This window comes from Myxocyprinus asiaticus, chromosome 32 (assembly GCF_019703515.2).
Source record: "Myxocyprinus asiaticus isolate MX2 ecotype Aquarium Trade chromosome 32, UBuf_Myxa_2, whole genome shotgun sequence".
NCBI classification, from domain to species: Eukaryota; Metazoa; Chordata; class Actinopteri; order Cypriniformes; family Catostomidae; genus Myxocyprinus; species Myxocyprinus asiaticus.
In genome coordinates, this window is record NC_059375.1 from 18,760,307 (window position 1) to 18,777,125 (window position 16,819).

At 38.1% G+C, this 16,819-nt stretch overlaps 1 protein-coding gene across 3 annotated transcripts in view; it reads left to right on the top strand.

Moving 5' to 3' along the window:
* The window catches only part of LOC127423278 (supervillin-like), a 95,009-nt gene extending 91,565 nt beyond the window's left edge, over nucleotides 1-3,444 (top strand). For all 3 annotated transcript variants that reach the window (XM_051667441.1, XM_051667443.1, XM_051667442.1), the window contains exons 26-28: nucleotides 806-918; nucleotides 1,051-1,206; nucleotides 1,785-3,444. In XM_051667441.1, coding sequence (XP_051523401.1) covers nucleotides 806-918; nucleotides 1,051-1,206; nucleotides 1,785-1,871 — 356 coding nt within the window. In that variant the 3' untranslated portion in view covers nucleotides 1,872-3,444. The remainder of the gene's footprint in view (nucleotides 1-805; nucleotides 919-1,050; nucleotides 1,207-1,784) is intronic.
* Nucleotides 3,445-16,819: the final 13,375 nt, after the last annotated feature.

The following is a 16,819-nucleotide window of genomic DNA, read 5'->3' on the forward strand; positions in this document are numbered from 1 at the left end:
CTTGCTCGGGCTTTCAAGAAACAGGAAACATTCCCAACTTTTAATAAATAAATAATTACATGTGTATGATGTTCGCGTTGTAGAGATGTACATGCAGATTTCAGATATAAAATTAGTGATTGAATGACTAATGTTTACTGGCTGAAATGAGATGATGTCCTATTAAGTTAATAGGGACATTGGAATGTTTGGGCATAGCAATATGGCAGCACAGTGGCTTCACTGATATGACGTCATGAGCAGTCCAGTTCTATATCAGTGGATATTTCCTATTTTTGATCGTCCACTGTGTGAGAAAAAAAAACAAAAAACAAGTCTGATCAGTTAAAAAAAGATGTAGCAACCGGAGTCAGAACAGTCTGAAGGTCTGTGCCGAGTTTGGTCAAGGTAGCATGAAAGCTCTTGGAGGAAATTTTGGTCTTCATTTGTTTAGGGATTTGAAAAAAAACCCTAAACAAAGTTTGTGAAATAACAAACTAACAATAACTGTGCCTACACAATAAAACAGACTTTGACTGGAAGTCAAAGCAACTTTGATTTGACTGCAGTTGTTCTTTTAAAAACCTATTTTATGGGTTTAATGAAAACTTGTTAACCAACATAGCAACAGTTCAAATTTTCATGACATTTTGAAATTATTTAAGTTTTCCTCAGGCTTTGATGCAAAACAGGCACAAATTTAATATGCTGATTTCGAGTCTGTCAAATCTATGTTTCGGTCAGCTTCGTCCAAGCAGTGTTTTTATTTGAGTGCTTATTTAATGCTTTGCTGAATAATAATGAGCTTTTTGTGTTTGTGCTTTAGGGAAGAACTCCAAGCGGCCCCCTCAGGCATATTTGATCCTGGCTGGAGCAGAACCACTAACCTTTACCAACATCTTCCCTTATTGGGAGAAAGACCCAAATATTAAAATACAGGTAAATTATCATGAATACATGGTTGATCCGTTTCAACAACGAGCATATAATAAATTAAAGATGAGTCAAGACATATTCTTTATTATCTAAGTCTATGGATGATTGACCTGTCCCTTGTATATGTTTAAATAGTTAGAGGGACCCCATAATAAAGTGATCCTGGTAAATGATGCTCTGTCGAAACTCAGCAGACAACAGTACACCCCAGAGGAGCTCACCTCCAAACCCCTACCAGAGGGAGTGGATCCTCTGCACCTCGAATACTACCTGTCTGATAAAGACTTCCAGGTAACTACATCACCTAATTATGCTCACACATGGCCTTTACTAAACAAACATAATACACAGCTCTCAATCACTGCATTGTGACGTCAAATATTTTTGTATAATGACTGCTAAACTGTATGTTTTCCTTATCTGTGCTAGTTTATGTCTCTCACATCAGTCCACGACAGCTTTCTTCTCACATACTAATAAGAAATAAGCTTTTCATCAGAGTCCTGATCACCCTGTCACGATTTATTTTGCCATAACGACTGGCTGACAGTAATTATCCCTTATGCATGTCACCCACTCTAGGGGTCACTAGTGCAGTCTGAAATGGTCATCATGGAAAGTGATTCCTCTTGCATGAGCTCAATCTATAAAACCTAGCGGTTTGTCAGTAAAGGCCAGCAAACTCTCAATTTGGTTTAATGGTTTTCCAATGTGTCTTTTCATTGTCAGCCAGCCAAATTAACCAATCCCCGCTTTATGCAAACTGGCTCGTTTTAACAGCCTTTGCAAGAGTTTGCTGATGTCGGCATAGTTCTGTGTTAATATAATGCAAAAATAATTTAAGATGACAGATTTATTTGTTTTTGCAGAGTGTTTTGGAGATGCCACGGGATGAATTTCATGCTCTCCCAAACTGGAAACAGCTTAATCTGAAAAAGAGCAAAGGCCTCTTCTAAACAAAAAAAAAAAAAAAAACTCTTGTGTCTGCAATCTGTATATGCACTTACAGTTATTATCTACTAAGAAATTGTGTATTTTCTCTGTAATTTTAAGCAAACCTTTTTTATATGTATAGCACTAATGTGTACAGTCTGAAATTTCTTAAAAAGATGAACCCATACAGTACCTTTGGTGATAGCGATTTCATGCTTTATAATTTAGTAGCTTTTGGTTAAACACATTTTCTACATGTTTTAAGTATGAAAAAGTGTACGTTTTAGGAAATAACATGAACAATATCCACACACACACACACAAAAAAATCTCTGTCTCATTAAGTACAAGCTTGAATTATAAATATGTATTATATTTTATTGTTTTAACCCGTTTGTTGTCGAACTGTGACTTTAAAATGCATTAAACACTAATTGTGAAACTTCATGTAATAAGGTCGAAACAAATGCAGGCCTTTTACTAAGTCAGAGCTGTGTTTGTTCAACCTACACCACGGAAAGTGAATTGCTCTTTAATCAAGCCATAATGTGTGTACATATTAAGTGCACTACTGCCACTGGCGTGTTCATATGAATAATATACAGTGTTATCTGATCTCTTTAATGTGGCTATACAGTATAAGCTGTCAAAAATATTACAAATAACGGACCCACTTTATATTAGGTGTCTTTTACTACTATGTACTTATGTGCATACGTGTTGTTGCATTGTACTTACATTTAAAGTACCTGCATTTAATTACATCTGTAGTTACACTGTTAACCTTAACCCCTATCCCTAAACCTACCCATACCTCAACCTCAGTAGCAGCAAATGTGAATCTTATGAGAATTTAGCAGCACAAAATGTATACAGTGTACATATTATGTGCATACGTGTTGTTGCATTGTACTTACATTTAAAGTACCTGCATTTAATTACATCTGTAGTTAGACTGTTAACCTTAACCTTAACCCCTAATCCTAAACCTACCCATACTTCAACCTCAGTAGCATCAAATATGAATCTTAAGAGAATTTAACAGAACAAAATGTAGTTACACAATAAGTACATTGTATTGTATGTATTTTTATGTTAGTACATAGTAAAGACACCTAATATAAAGTGGTACCCAAAAAACTAATTAATATGTTTGTATGTATGTATGTATGTATGCATGTTGATTTTGAAATGTATGTATGTGTTTTGTTTGTTCCATTCCAGAAATATGCCAGAACATTAGAAACTCAGTAAATTCATGCCATTCAGTCTTAACCCACTAGGTGTCATCCTCTTTTTGTCCATTCTGTGGCGATATAATGTAAGAATATTATTACATCCTGTAAATACTAATATGTTGAGTATTGAAATGTTAACAGTTGTTCAGTTTGGCATCTGAGAGACCCAAAGGCTATTTTAATAGATTGAAAAATTGACATAACATTTTAGTATCCAGTTAATACTTGACATTTCTTAATCTTTTGAGAACTGATTATAACAAAATTTCGATCTTCAAATGTCCTCCATGAAAATTTGTACATATGTTTGGGATCTCAGACCCTACATAAAAAGTAATAATAAATGCATTGAATTACACTCCTGCCATTTTGATTTACTGTATTTTTCTACAATGTGTTTTACTCAAGTAAATGGACCTCAGGCAGAAACATTGTTTCTAGAATGGATGCCAGTCACATTTTTGAAAAGTGCATGTCTACATTTTGATAAAACAGAGGAATAAATAAGGTTAAAAGGTTCAAATGAAAAAGTACTATTATTATTTATATATGTATAGCATTGGGTTCTCTGGGACCCCATAAAACAGTAAAGTCAATCTCAACAGAATGTGAAGGTTAAGAATATAAAGGGTTATTGAAGTTATTATATGCCCAAGAAAAGAATTGATGTTAAAAGCAGCACTGCCTTGCCACCTCCTCCACTGTCTCATGAGGCAAAGGCCCTGCTTTTACACTCCAGAGCACCTTGATTAGCTTCTCAGCCTTTCACACATTCACGCACACAGGTGAATTAATCACGACCACAGATGGTAGAGTCTGTCTCAGAGAGGCAGCTTACAAGATTACCTTCTTAGTTTAATTATTTAATTCAGAGTGTTATAGAAGCACATCTTCACAGGGAGAATTACAAGAGTGCTGTGGATCTTTGTGACATGAGCTGCACGTGATCTTTGTGACAAACCGATGCAGTTGTTGAGAACAAGGCCCTCTGAGTATAAAACAAGAAATGTGACAAAGTATTTCTGTCCGTTTATATTCACAATGCTCGCCAAAGCTACACTAGCAAAAGCACTCTCTTTGCCAAGCCATGTCAGCTGCTTTGAATACAAATAATTATGACAGATTTTATTTCTTCCATTCTTTGTTCTTTATGCTGTATATAACAGTTGCGTGATTGGATATGACAAATGGTGAAGGACGGTTCTATATAGCCTCAACTAAAAAATACATTCCTCTCCTTGAAGTGCTAATTGACTAAGAATAATTATTGTAGGCATTTTTAGACGGACAAGGAAAAAAAACCTCAGGGAAAAACTCTGGGCTCTGCATTAGGACTCGCTCCTAAACAGCCTTGAGGCCGCTGCCTCATTCAGTGTCCTTTTATATGCTTGAGAAAAAGAGAGAGAAAATGTGAGACCGGAAAGCTCCCTACAGTTTAATGTCTAATCAATATGTTCTTCAAACTCAGGACTTTTATCCAGTATTGATTGTAAGCCATGATTATTGGACATCCTCGGGGGCCATGTGCAGACTCAGTTAAACCTCTTGAGACACTCTCTAGTGTGCAAGTGATCAAATGTCCATCATAGAAGCTCTTGAATGAGTTTGTGACAGTGTGGATACACAAAAAAATATATGATTTTTCTGTCCCTCAGCGTGTTTTTCCTTTATTGGTTCACATCAGAATATGAAACATGCTCATTCAAGAAATTTTAAGAATTTTTTGTTGTTGCTCCAAAATCTGTCGGTCCACTAGCGTTTTCTTCCACCCTCTAGTGACGGCTGGCGTAAATACACATTTTTGCCGACTCTACTTATTGGAACCAAAGTGGCATTCAAGGCAAGTCAGTCCACTCGGCAGCCATCTTTGGAACGCTCCTGGGCAGCTATTTTCTATGGATACAAGTGGTGTAAACATACCTGCTACCTGGTAAATACATACCTGCTCTGTTCTCCCGGGTCAAAGTAAGCTCTCCTTCAAAGATAAAACACTTCTTCCTGCACATATTTTGAATATAATGTTTTTGTAGGCTCCGCTGCAGCCTAACAGTTGTGATGTTTTGTAGCCTATCAAAAGCTGAGAGTTTTATTAGGCTAATAAAAATAGCCCAAGTTATTTGTCATGTGTGGTGCTTTACTTTAGCTTGACATGAATGAACACGTTTATCTTATGGTCCGTTTAATTGAACGCAATGTTTTATGTCTGTTATTCTGAACGTTTAGCATAGCCCTAACATTTGTGTAAATTTTGCACTCTCTACAAGCTGTGAAAGAATGTTTGCAGGTGCGGGCGGGAGTGGATACACACGTTGCGGGTGCGGGCGGGAGTGGAACACACGTTGCGGGAGCGGGCGGTAATGGTCAGAAATTCAGCAGGAGCGGGATTAAGAAAATAGTCCCGCGCAGGGCTCTAGTGAGAAACATCAATATGCAAGTCCTTTTTTACTGTAAATTCTCTTCCCTGCCCAGTAGATGGCGATATGCACGGATAATGTGAATTGCCAAATACAAAAGAAGAATGTGAAAGTGGAGATTTATAGTTAAAAAGGACTTCAGTATGAATCTGTTTCTCACCCACACCTATCATATCTCTTCTGAAGACATGGATTTAACCACTGGAGTCATATGGATTAATTTTATGCTGCCTTTTTATACTTTTTGGACCTTCAAAGTTCAGGACATCATTCACTTGCATTGTATGGACCTACAGAGCTGAAATATTCTTCTAAAATTTGTGTTCAGCAGAAGAACAGAAGTCATACACATCTGGGATGGCATGGGGGTATGTTAATGATGAGAGAATTTGCCTTTTTGGGAGAACTATCCCTTTAAATCAGACAATAATGGTATCATAAATTGTTTCTTTAGCTCAGATCACGCTAAAAAATGCTGCTTTTCAGGTTGGTCCAGCTAATGCGCATTTGCGTTCTTGAGTTAACTGACAGGCAATGTCTGCATCTAAAAAGTTTAACCTGTAGTACGGGACTTCCCTTTCTACATCCAATGAAAGATAAGTAAAACAGTAATGGGATACTGCTCCTCAGGTTCTCCCATCACTGCATGGTTATTTTACATACAATAATAGCTAAGCTTTAAAACACCACAAAAGGATTGATCATTTTTTTAAACAAAACATTTCTGTAATCATCTACCTTCATGTCGCTCAATAATTTTATGGACGTTTTTTCCATTGGAACAAAATGCCAAAGCTGCTCTTTTTTTATATAGTACAGCAAAAATGCATGATGATCGCTGACTGTCAGTTGTAATTTATCTTTATTTCTTAAATAAATATAGGTCTGGGTTTGAACCTGGGTCTCTTAATTCACACTAAACAAAAAAAGTGTTCCATGAAACTATTCTGTCTTAAAGGTGCAGTATGTAAGATTCAGAAACCCTTGTTATTAATGACACCTGTGGCCATTAAGTGAACTGCATCCAGCTACCTGTTGCTCGGTCTCACGCTCATGCACACACTCCATAGGGACGTGAGCATCGGCCAAAACAATGACGTAACGTACAAAGAGACTGAACGTGATCCACCTGCATCATGCTGACAGATGAGGTAGCATAATTAAAATTACACAGTTATGATTGTTTTCCTACAAACTTTGAGACTGCATATTATATTTGACTCTCCAGTGCTGGAACAGGGCTAAAACAAAGTGTGGATATAGGTCTGACTATGTGAGACTGTCGTTTGAAGTAATCACTTTTCTTTGCATGATACATAGACTGCATTTATACGATAGCCTATGTCGACGTTAGCTAGCTAGCCAGCTTTATCAATAGCTGTTAGCTAAATGTGGTGAATGATGACAGTACCCGTTTATAAAATAGACTGTACATTATAAATATGTTGACACAATTCAGTATTGATGTGATTCCATCACAACTGTCATTTTGATATATCGATGCTCTGTTGTTTTATAATAATAGATTGTATATATTTTCTGTATAACCAAGTTACGTTACACTAATGAATGGGTCTTTTTGCATTATCTTGAACATTGTATAGCATTCATTTCATGTGTTATTGGGGGGTTGTTTTTTGGCTTACTCGGAGTCAGTGTTGTGCTGGCAGCCAGATGTTTGCTGGATTCCATCTCTAAGATAACATTACCTAGTGTTGCAGTTTGTTGTCGCTGTTGAATAGCGGAAGAGAAGCACTGAGGCAAGGCTCTCGGGAGCGCACGTAATCATCACATCCTTTGGATTTTCCTGGCAAAAGTGACCCGCTCCCTTCGCAAATCAGTCTACAGGCTTTAATAGGCAACCTAGAAAGTCCTGGAAGGGCAAATTTTTTAAGTTGTGTTACAAGCCGTTCACACATTGGCAAAAAAAGGGGCAAATATTACATGAAAATTGTTACATATTGCACCTTTAAACTGAGAACTACTAACTAGTCAAAAAAAAATGTTTCCCTCTTTGGTCACGAAGTAGAGTACAAAGTTAGCGAGAACTGCCACTGGTGCCCCCTCTGAAAAAAGGTGCATGTGCACTTGGATCAGTGGCAGTTCTAGCTTGTATGGGCCCTGGGCGAACCCCACCCCCTTCAGCACCCCCACGGGGTTGAAGGTCACAGCTGTGTATGAGGGCCACCTGCAAATTGAGACTCAGTCCTTGCCGTGACCATTAGGCTGAAGTGCGACTCTTGAGAATGTGCTTTCACACTCCCAGCCGTTACTCACTCTCTCAGCTGGTGTCAGGGTTAAAAAAAAAAAAAAAAATGCTGCATCGACGGTGACTGATCCTGACAGGGACACCAAATGATGGATTTGATACACAAGGCACACAGATGGGCACACCCCCCACCCCACTTTTTTTCTCTCTCAGGCTGGATTTGTTTACCTGTCTTCCACCTGCTGTGCCTTTGCACCCCAGGATTTTCTGCCATCTTTGTTTACTAAGGCAGGTGCACAAAAGAAAAGGGATTAAGCTGACTGAATGCAACTTCATCTTTGGAGAATCTTTAAGCCATCTTCTCCATTTTTCAGCAATTAAGTCACACTAAATAGCTTTGTAAACAACTTTCCTCAATTAACAGGTTTTATATGCTGCCTGATGAAAAGCCATTTACTTTCAGTCGTTAAGATGTTTTCCCAGATGTTTCATAACCACACAGCACAATAAACATTACACTGCAAATAATTATTTTCTTAATCAGTATTTTTGCGTTGTTTTCTGGTAAAAATATCAAAATATTCATCTTTTTAAATTGTTTTTTAATTTTTTAATTCTCTCCAGTTTGGAATGCCCAATTCCCACTATTTACTAGGTCCTCGTGGTGGCGCGGTTACTCACCTCAATCCGGGTGGTGGAGGACAAGTCTCAGTTGCCTCCGCTTCTGAGACCGTCAATCTGCGCATCTTAACACGTGGCTCGTTGTGCATGACACTGCGGAGACACACAGCATGTGAGGCTCATGCTACTCTCCGCATTTCACGCACAACTTACCACGCGCCCCATTGAGAGCGAGAAATACTAATTGCGACCATGAGGAGGTTACCCCATGTGACTCTACCCTCTCTAGCAACCAAGCCAATTTGGTTGCATAGGAGACCTGGCTGTAGTCACTCAGCACACTCTGGATTCGAACTCGTGACTCCAGGGGTGGTAGTCAGCGTCAATACTCGCTGAGATACCCAGGCCCCTAATATCAAAATATTCTTTTTTATTTATTTATTTATTTATTTTTAGGATTTTTCCCCTTTTTCTCCCAATTTGGAATGCCCAATTCCCAATGCGCTCTAAGTCCTCATGGTCACATAGTGATTCGCCTCAGTCCGGGTGGCGGAGGACGAATCCCAGTTGCCTCCGTGTCTGAGACAGTCAACCCACACATCTTATCATGTGGCTTGTTGAGCGCGTTGCCACGGAGACATAGCGCGTGTGGAGGCTTCACGCCATCCACCGCGGCCACCACGCTCAATTCACCATGCACCCCACCGAGAACAAACCACATTATAGCGACCACGAGGAGGTTACCCCATGTGACTCTACCCTCCCTAGCAACTGGGCCAATTTGGTTGCTTAGGAGACCTGGCTGGAGTCACTCAGCACGCCCTGGGATTCGAACTAGCGAACTCCAGGGGTGGTAGCCAGCGTATTTTACCACTGAGCTACCCAGGCCCCATATCAAAATATTCTTAAAACAAGATACATTTAATTGAGAAGCAAAATTGTGTAACATAAAAACACTTGTTTTCAGAGAATATGTGGCAGACCTGGACTAGTTGTGACACTTTTTACTTGAGTGAATATTTCTCAGGGTAGGTTTATTGAAATACAATTTTTGCTTTGTCATCTACACTCACTGAGTACTTTATTAGGAACACTATGATCCTAATAAAGTGCCCGATGTGGTCTTCTGCTGTTGTAGCTCATCCGCCTCAAGGTTTGATGTTTTTTTGTGCATTCTGAGATGCTATTCTTCTCACTATAATTGTACAAAGGGGCTATCTGAGTTACTGTAGCCTTTCTGTCAGCTCAAACCAGTCTGGCCATTCTCTGTTGACCTCTCTCATCAACAAGGTGTTTCTGTCTGAACTGCCACTCACTGGATGTTTTTTGTTTTTGGCACCATTCTGAGTAAATTCTAGAGACTGTTGTGCATGAAAATCCCAGCAGTTACAGAAATACACAAACCAGCCCATCTGGCACCAACAATCATGCCATGGTCGAAATCACTGAGATCACATTTTTTCCAATTCTGATGGTTGATGTGAACATTAACTGAAGCTCCTGACCCGTATCTTCACGATTTTATGCATTGCAGTGCTGCCACACGATTGGCTGATTAGATAATCGCATGAATAAGTAGGTGTACAGGTGTTCCTAATAAAGTACTCAGTGAATGTATATTGAAGTCTTGGCTACAAAAACACTAATAAACATCCACTTGCATTGTATAGAACTACAGAGTTGAGACGTTCTTCTTAAAAATCTTTGTTTGTGTTCAGCAGAAGAAAGAAAGGCATACACATCTGGGATGACATGAGGGTGAGTAAATGATAAGAAAATATTAATTTTTGAGTGAACCATCCCTTTAACTTTTATTGAACCCGGAATATTATTTTAATAATGTCTTATTATTCTTTAAACCTTTTTTTAAGGTTTATTCTTAAAACACAACAACAACAACAACAATTTGCTAATGCGATTCGTTTAATTCAAGATATATTTTCTGTAAAAAAAAAATATACAAGAACATTTATCTTGTTTTATGGATATATTTACTGGAAAAAAAGACAAAAAATAGTACATATCCTTGTATCTCTCCTTTGTTTAGGTCTTGGATGCATCACTAGTCACAGTGCATGATCTTGTAGAATCACCCCTATTATATGCTGTGTAATGGATCATTCACCATCACAAATGTAAAGGTTGTCCTTTCTTGCTAGAAGATAAATCTGTTGTCCTTCATCTATGCTTTTTTCTGCATGCGTCTGTTGTTTTTCCTTCCTGGTACATTAAGCGTGGCACGACTCTTAGCCTTGCATGCTGAGGCTGCAATCTTCAGCTTTTCTCCTATCCTCGATGTTTGATGTTGCCTGCGTTATGTTTGGAGTAAATTGCCCGAGTCATAGTAAATGTGTCCATTTCTACTTTTCCTTTTCCTCTGCACTTTAACACATGGCTCAAGCTGTTAAATGCATGATTAGAATGGTGGCTCTTGGAGCGCAATGCAGAGCCTTTTGTTATAATGGTTAACGGCACCACAAGGAGTTGTGAGAGGGTTAATCTGCTCTAGTAACGATTGTGTTCATTGGTCTTTCTATTGAGCTTTTCATTTTGGCCAGTGCTGCTGTTGGGTAGACTGAATTTGTTGGTGCACATAAAATCTGAGACATAGTGTAAAGCCATGGTATACAATTTAATTGACTTCTATTGCTGCTAAACATTTTTATCCATTGACAGCTTTTATAACTTTTTCTTTCTCTTGCACCATTTATATTCAGTTCTTGCCAGGTTCCCTTGAACTGCAGCCATTTTCCAAACCTAGTCACAAAAGGTTGGACCACCATGTAAATTCAAGGTTGTATAAGCTGATCTTGTGCGCCTCCTTGAGTCCTGCAAGTACAGTGTGGATTCCTTACATTGGCAGCAGATGTAGTACAGCACGTATGTGCAATGGAGTGTGAATATGCAGAGATAACCAATAACCAGAGTGTCTGCTTATGTTCTGCATGCAAAGGGAAGAAAGGGTGAAACAGCTCAGCTGGCTTGAAGCTGTCACACTGAGAGGAGTTCCCAGTTTAATGAATGAATCCCCTCATTAGTTTGACTACATCTGCCAGAGGCACTATGTTCAATGAGGTTGTTTGCATTCTGTTTATTACATATGGCAAGCATAAGGAGAAAAGTTAAGCCTGATTGTCATGGAAAAGATTTACATTTTCTGATTTCTGAGCCTCTCAATCTTACCAGACCATCATTATAATCCAAAAACAGCTACGAGCAAGAATTTAATGGAGCCGGTCATAAGAAAAGGTTTTTAGGTGTCTGTGTTTTGAAGTAGCAAGGTCACTGTGATTTTGCAGAGTAAGATGTTTTCTTATAAACATAATCTAACCACCCTAACTTCCACCATAATGCAAATCATGAACTACCGCTACAGTTAGAGGGAAATGATAGGTTGATAAGAACGGCGTACAGGCCTCTAACCCCAGTCTTGCAGCTCGCATTTTTTTTCAGCAGCTGTGTCCCAAATGAAGCACTATACAGTATATGCTGTGCACTTACCCTATGCACTATGCAGTTGGCCATTTAGTGTATGAATTTTCAAAGTGTAGTATCATCTCAAATGCAACACTAGGGTTCTTTTACTACACGGAAACATTCAACGCATTTCAGCTGACAGAAGCGACGTTTCAAGCATACGCGGTGTGTTGCTGCTAGCTTTAGCGCGTGGGCCAACCTCAGTCCAACACATATCTCAAATTACATACACAGCTTGGGGTGATGATAAAGCATTCAATTCCAATTTTTAAGGTGCTGTCTTCACAGAGGTTTCGGTAGTTGCGATTTTTCACTATTAATTCTAAGTGTTTTATCAGGCTAGCATTGTGGCCATGTAGCTCCACCCCTTCCGCTTCAAAGAGCAAGCAGAGACTGCTGAGCAGTGTTGGGTTAATTACTTTAAAATAGTAATCCACTGCATTTTACTAATTATTTCTTTAAAATTGTAATCAGATTACTTAACTGATTACTTCATTGAAAAGTAATCACATTACTAATTACTTTAATTTAAGTTACTTTCTAAAACACTTTTCCGCTCAACAAATTCAAAATAATGTCTATATTTCTTTCTTGTCCATTGTTACACACAAGTCTTACACTTAGCACCTCACATTTCTCCTTCACTATGACTCATTGCAGGGCCATAATTCATGTATTCTACATATATATTTTAGAAATAAGCATAACCCTATAATGTACTTAAAAGTAATTAAATTAATTGAAAGTCAGTACCTGTAATCTGATTACAAGAATTTAAAATGTAATTCATTACACTACTTTGACTTAAAAGTAATTATATTACATTAACTAATTACTTTGTAATTGGATTACACCCAACACTGCTGCTGAGTGCATGAAGTGGCCAACATTTCACACTTTGTTTTTCCATTGCAGAAGTACATCATCCAGATACTTGCAGTACTCTTCGTTGCTTTTTCAGTGTGAACACACTACTCACATTAATTACATTTCAAAATGACAGAATAGTGCAGAAGTATGTGATTTGGGCAGGAGTGCCACATTTTTAAGATGCTGATTTGCCAGTTTTATGCCATTCAGTCATTCTTGCGCTTAAAATAGCTAGATGCAGCACAACAAGTGAATCAGAATGCAGGTGTCTAGAGATGCATTTTTAAAAGTTCAAGTTTTAACTTGACATGGCATCTTAAAACGCAGCACTCTGGTGCTAGATGGTGAAAAATCTGCGGGATGTGGCACAATGGTCAAAGTCGTCCATCTAGCACAGTTTTACATTGAAAATAAATTAAAAAGCAGCGCAGATGGAAGCAAAAATACGCTCTGTGTGAACAGCCTTTTAAAGAACTTAAACTTTTAAAAATGCATCTTGATTTGCCTACATTCTTATCCATTCTTTGTGTCGCATCCATCTTTTTTTAAAAGCAAGAACATGTTCTATGTGAACGGCCCCTTATCTTCAAATTTCTCCCAGTGAAGACTAAAATATGGTGTAATTCAAAGCTTTCCAATGACCGTGTGGGTGGATCTATCTTCACTGATGTGTTCTATGATATAACTATGAGGTATTTTATAAGAAAAAAGTTAGAAGGTTTTGTTTATTTCTAAGAATCCCTTTGACCATGCTAATTGAGTATTTTGGGCATGTGGTGACTAAAGAAAAAGACTGTTCAGAATATCAGAACAATATACACTTAAAGGCACACCATTTGAGCAACAAAAAACATTTACGCATTTGTCCTTTTATCCAGAGCGACTTAGATTGCATTTGGGGTATACAGTACATTTTGTGGGTCCATGCGTTCCCTGGGAGTTGAACCAATATCCTTAAGATTGCTAGCGCTATGCTCTAAAAGCTAAGCAACACGAACAATATTTTTAACAAATATCCCTTCCTAAGGAAGGCCTTTTATTTTAAACACTTCTTCATTTGGGGTCAGTTTTGGTACATTTAAAGGTTAAATGTGTGTGTTCTGATATGCGTCACATGTAGCAGAGTTCAAGTTTCTTGACCTTTTGATACTTTATCATTTTCACACTACAACATCTATTCTGTGTAGATCCTGCTGAGAAAAAAAAATGGTCTTTTGGCTGGTTTTAGAGGGGTTCTGGGTACTTTTCAGATGGCATCCCAGATGAAAAAGCTGAGCACCAGCTAAGACCAGTTTAAACCAGATAAGACCAGCAAATATTCACACGTGAACATTTTAAAGATGTTTTGTTTTTTCATGAGTGTTTTTATTTTTTTTATTAATTCTTTTATGAGCTGCAGTGCACAGTGGTTAAAATGTGTTTGCAATGACTCGCACCATAAGAGCTAGTTGAGTTTTTCCCCACTTAAGTGCAAACCAACTCCGCTAATCTTCTGGGACCAGCAGATAATTAAGTCAAACAGTCCACTCAATTAACAATTCCCATGTGCATTCACACACTAATACACATACACATAAATTGTTTCAATAGAAATTGTTCAGTGTTCCACTTTTTCTCCCCTTAAAGGGAAAGTTCACCCCAAAATGAAAATTAATTTGCTCATTTACTCACTCTCATGTCATTCCAAACTCATATGACTTTCTTTCTTGTGTGGAAAACAAAATGAGATTTTGGGCAGAATGACAGCCTCAGTCACCGAGCATCCATACCACTCATTGCATGGAAAAAAAGATTCATTAAAAATGAATGGTAAGGTTAACATTGTCCCTGACATCTTTGTGTTCTGCATTATATGAGTTTGGAACAACATAAGGGTAAGTAAATGATGACAGAATTTTCATTATTGGGTGCACCGACAGAAACAGTATTGCTTATTACTCAATCACTAAAGAAAATTAATCAACTGATTTCGCTTAACTATGGGATTACATTGGAAAAAATCCCTATGTAATACATACATTATTCTTTAACAGGTCTTTACATAGCTGTATATTGGTAATAGCTGTGAACTTCAGTGGTCGACATGCATCGAATTGTCTTTCAAACTCAAATTGAACCCTTAGAAGTAAATGAAACCTGTGGCTGACGACTGTTGCGTAGCAGCCCTGGCACACGTCTGTGGATGACTGTTGTTAGTGCTCAATAATAAGTACAATGCATTGGTGGGGGTTGCAATTCAATACCTGTTTGATCCATCACAGTGAGACATGGATGGTGAAGGTGGGGGGCGTGCGGTGTGAAAGGCACTGCGTGAACCCCTCACTGTGTTTACTCCACAGGAATAATAAACACACTGAGAGCATTCTGGAAAAAGTGGTTCATAAAGTGTTGTTGATCATCTCTCCTGCTGATAATGTGAGTGTTTTCAGTCCTTACCTGACTCCTCTGACCCTTCTCCCCCCTCCTCCCTCATCACTCAACCCACTCATGCTCGGCTGCTAAAAAGCAGATAAATTATAGAAAGCGAGAGGGCTTGTAATAGGTGGAGGACAGTTAGGTGAGGTTGCGTACGAGGGACTGTTGTAAATTACTCCCATTATTATCTTTAATTCAGTCACGCCTAATTATTGTGTACCAGTTTTTCACTGTACCATGTGTGTACCATCTGCTGAAGACCTGAATTTATCAAGCCAGTTACAGTGCAAATGATTCAATAGGGATGGGCTGAGCAATCATAAATTATTGATACTTTCGATAGGCTACTGATGTTTTCTAAAAAGGATTGATCCTCGTTATTGATTTTAAGTGGGTTTTTTTTTTTTTTTTGGTTTTTTGGTTTTTTTTTTTTTTACAAGGGATTTTATTATTTGTTTAGCATGAAACTGAATGTGTATCATAACTTTGAAGAGAATAAAAATTGACTTTGTTAGCAAATAGCTAGGATTGTGTAGGACTGGAGCTATATCGCGTTCTGCTTATCTCAAGAGGCACGTATGGTTGCCAACCCACCCATATAATACAGAATATACAGTATACGCCGGAATTATTAATGCCATGAACCAAACAGTAACCATTTTTCACCTTTATTGTAATTCAGCTGTAAAATTGAGGTAGTGAAATCATTTGTAGCCCATAGTTAAAATAATGCTACACAACAGTATTAAGAAAAAGGAAAGATGCTGCTCACAAAGCCAACAGAATTGAACGCTTTGGTGCTGTTTTTGAAAATAAAAAATATTCAGAGGGAGTATGCCACCGGACCACCCTAGAAAATAAGGTGACCCTTTCAGAATTCTTGGGGTTCTGTAGCCCCAAGTCTAGAAATGCCACTTGCTAAAATATAAGCATAAAGGATGAACCAACAATGCATGAAGCTCACTTACTCACTTCGCTGACACCAAAAGCAAGAAGCAAAACTGTCTTCAGTTACACTGGTGGATAAAAGTTTGGAATAATGTACAGATTTTGCTGTTTCAAAAGGAAACTGGTACTTTAATTCGCCAAAGTAGCATTCAACTGATCACAAAGTATAGTCAGAACATTACTTTTTGAAATAAGTAATTTTTGATCAAATCTAGACAGGTCCCAATTCCAGCAGCTATCACTCCAACACCTTATCCTTGAGTAATCATGCTAAATTGCTAATTTGGTACTAGAAAATCATTTGCCATTATATCAAATACAATTGAACGCTATTTGGTTTGTTAAATGAAGCTTAACATTGTCTTTGTGTTTGTTTTTGAGTTGCCACAGTATGCAATAGACTGGCATGTTTTAAGGTCAATATTAGGTCAAAAATGGCAAAAAAACAGCTTTCTCTAGAAACTCGTCAGTCAATAGTTGTTTTGAGGAATGAAGGCTATACAATGCTTGAAATTGCCAAAGAACTGAAGATTTCATAAAAAGGTGAACACTACAGTCTTCAAAGACAAAGGACAACTGGCTCTAACAAGGACAGAATGAGATGTGGAAGGCCAGATGTACAACTAAACAAGAGGATAAGTACATCAGAGTCTCTAGTTTGAGAAATAGATGCCTCACATGTCCTCAGCTGACAGCTTCATTGAATTCTACCAGCTCAACACCAGTTTCATGTACAACAGTAAAGAGAAGACAGGGGTGCAGGCGTTAGAAACAGAAAA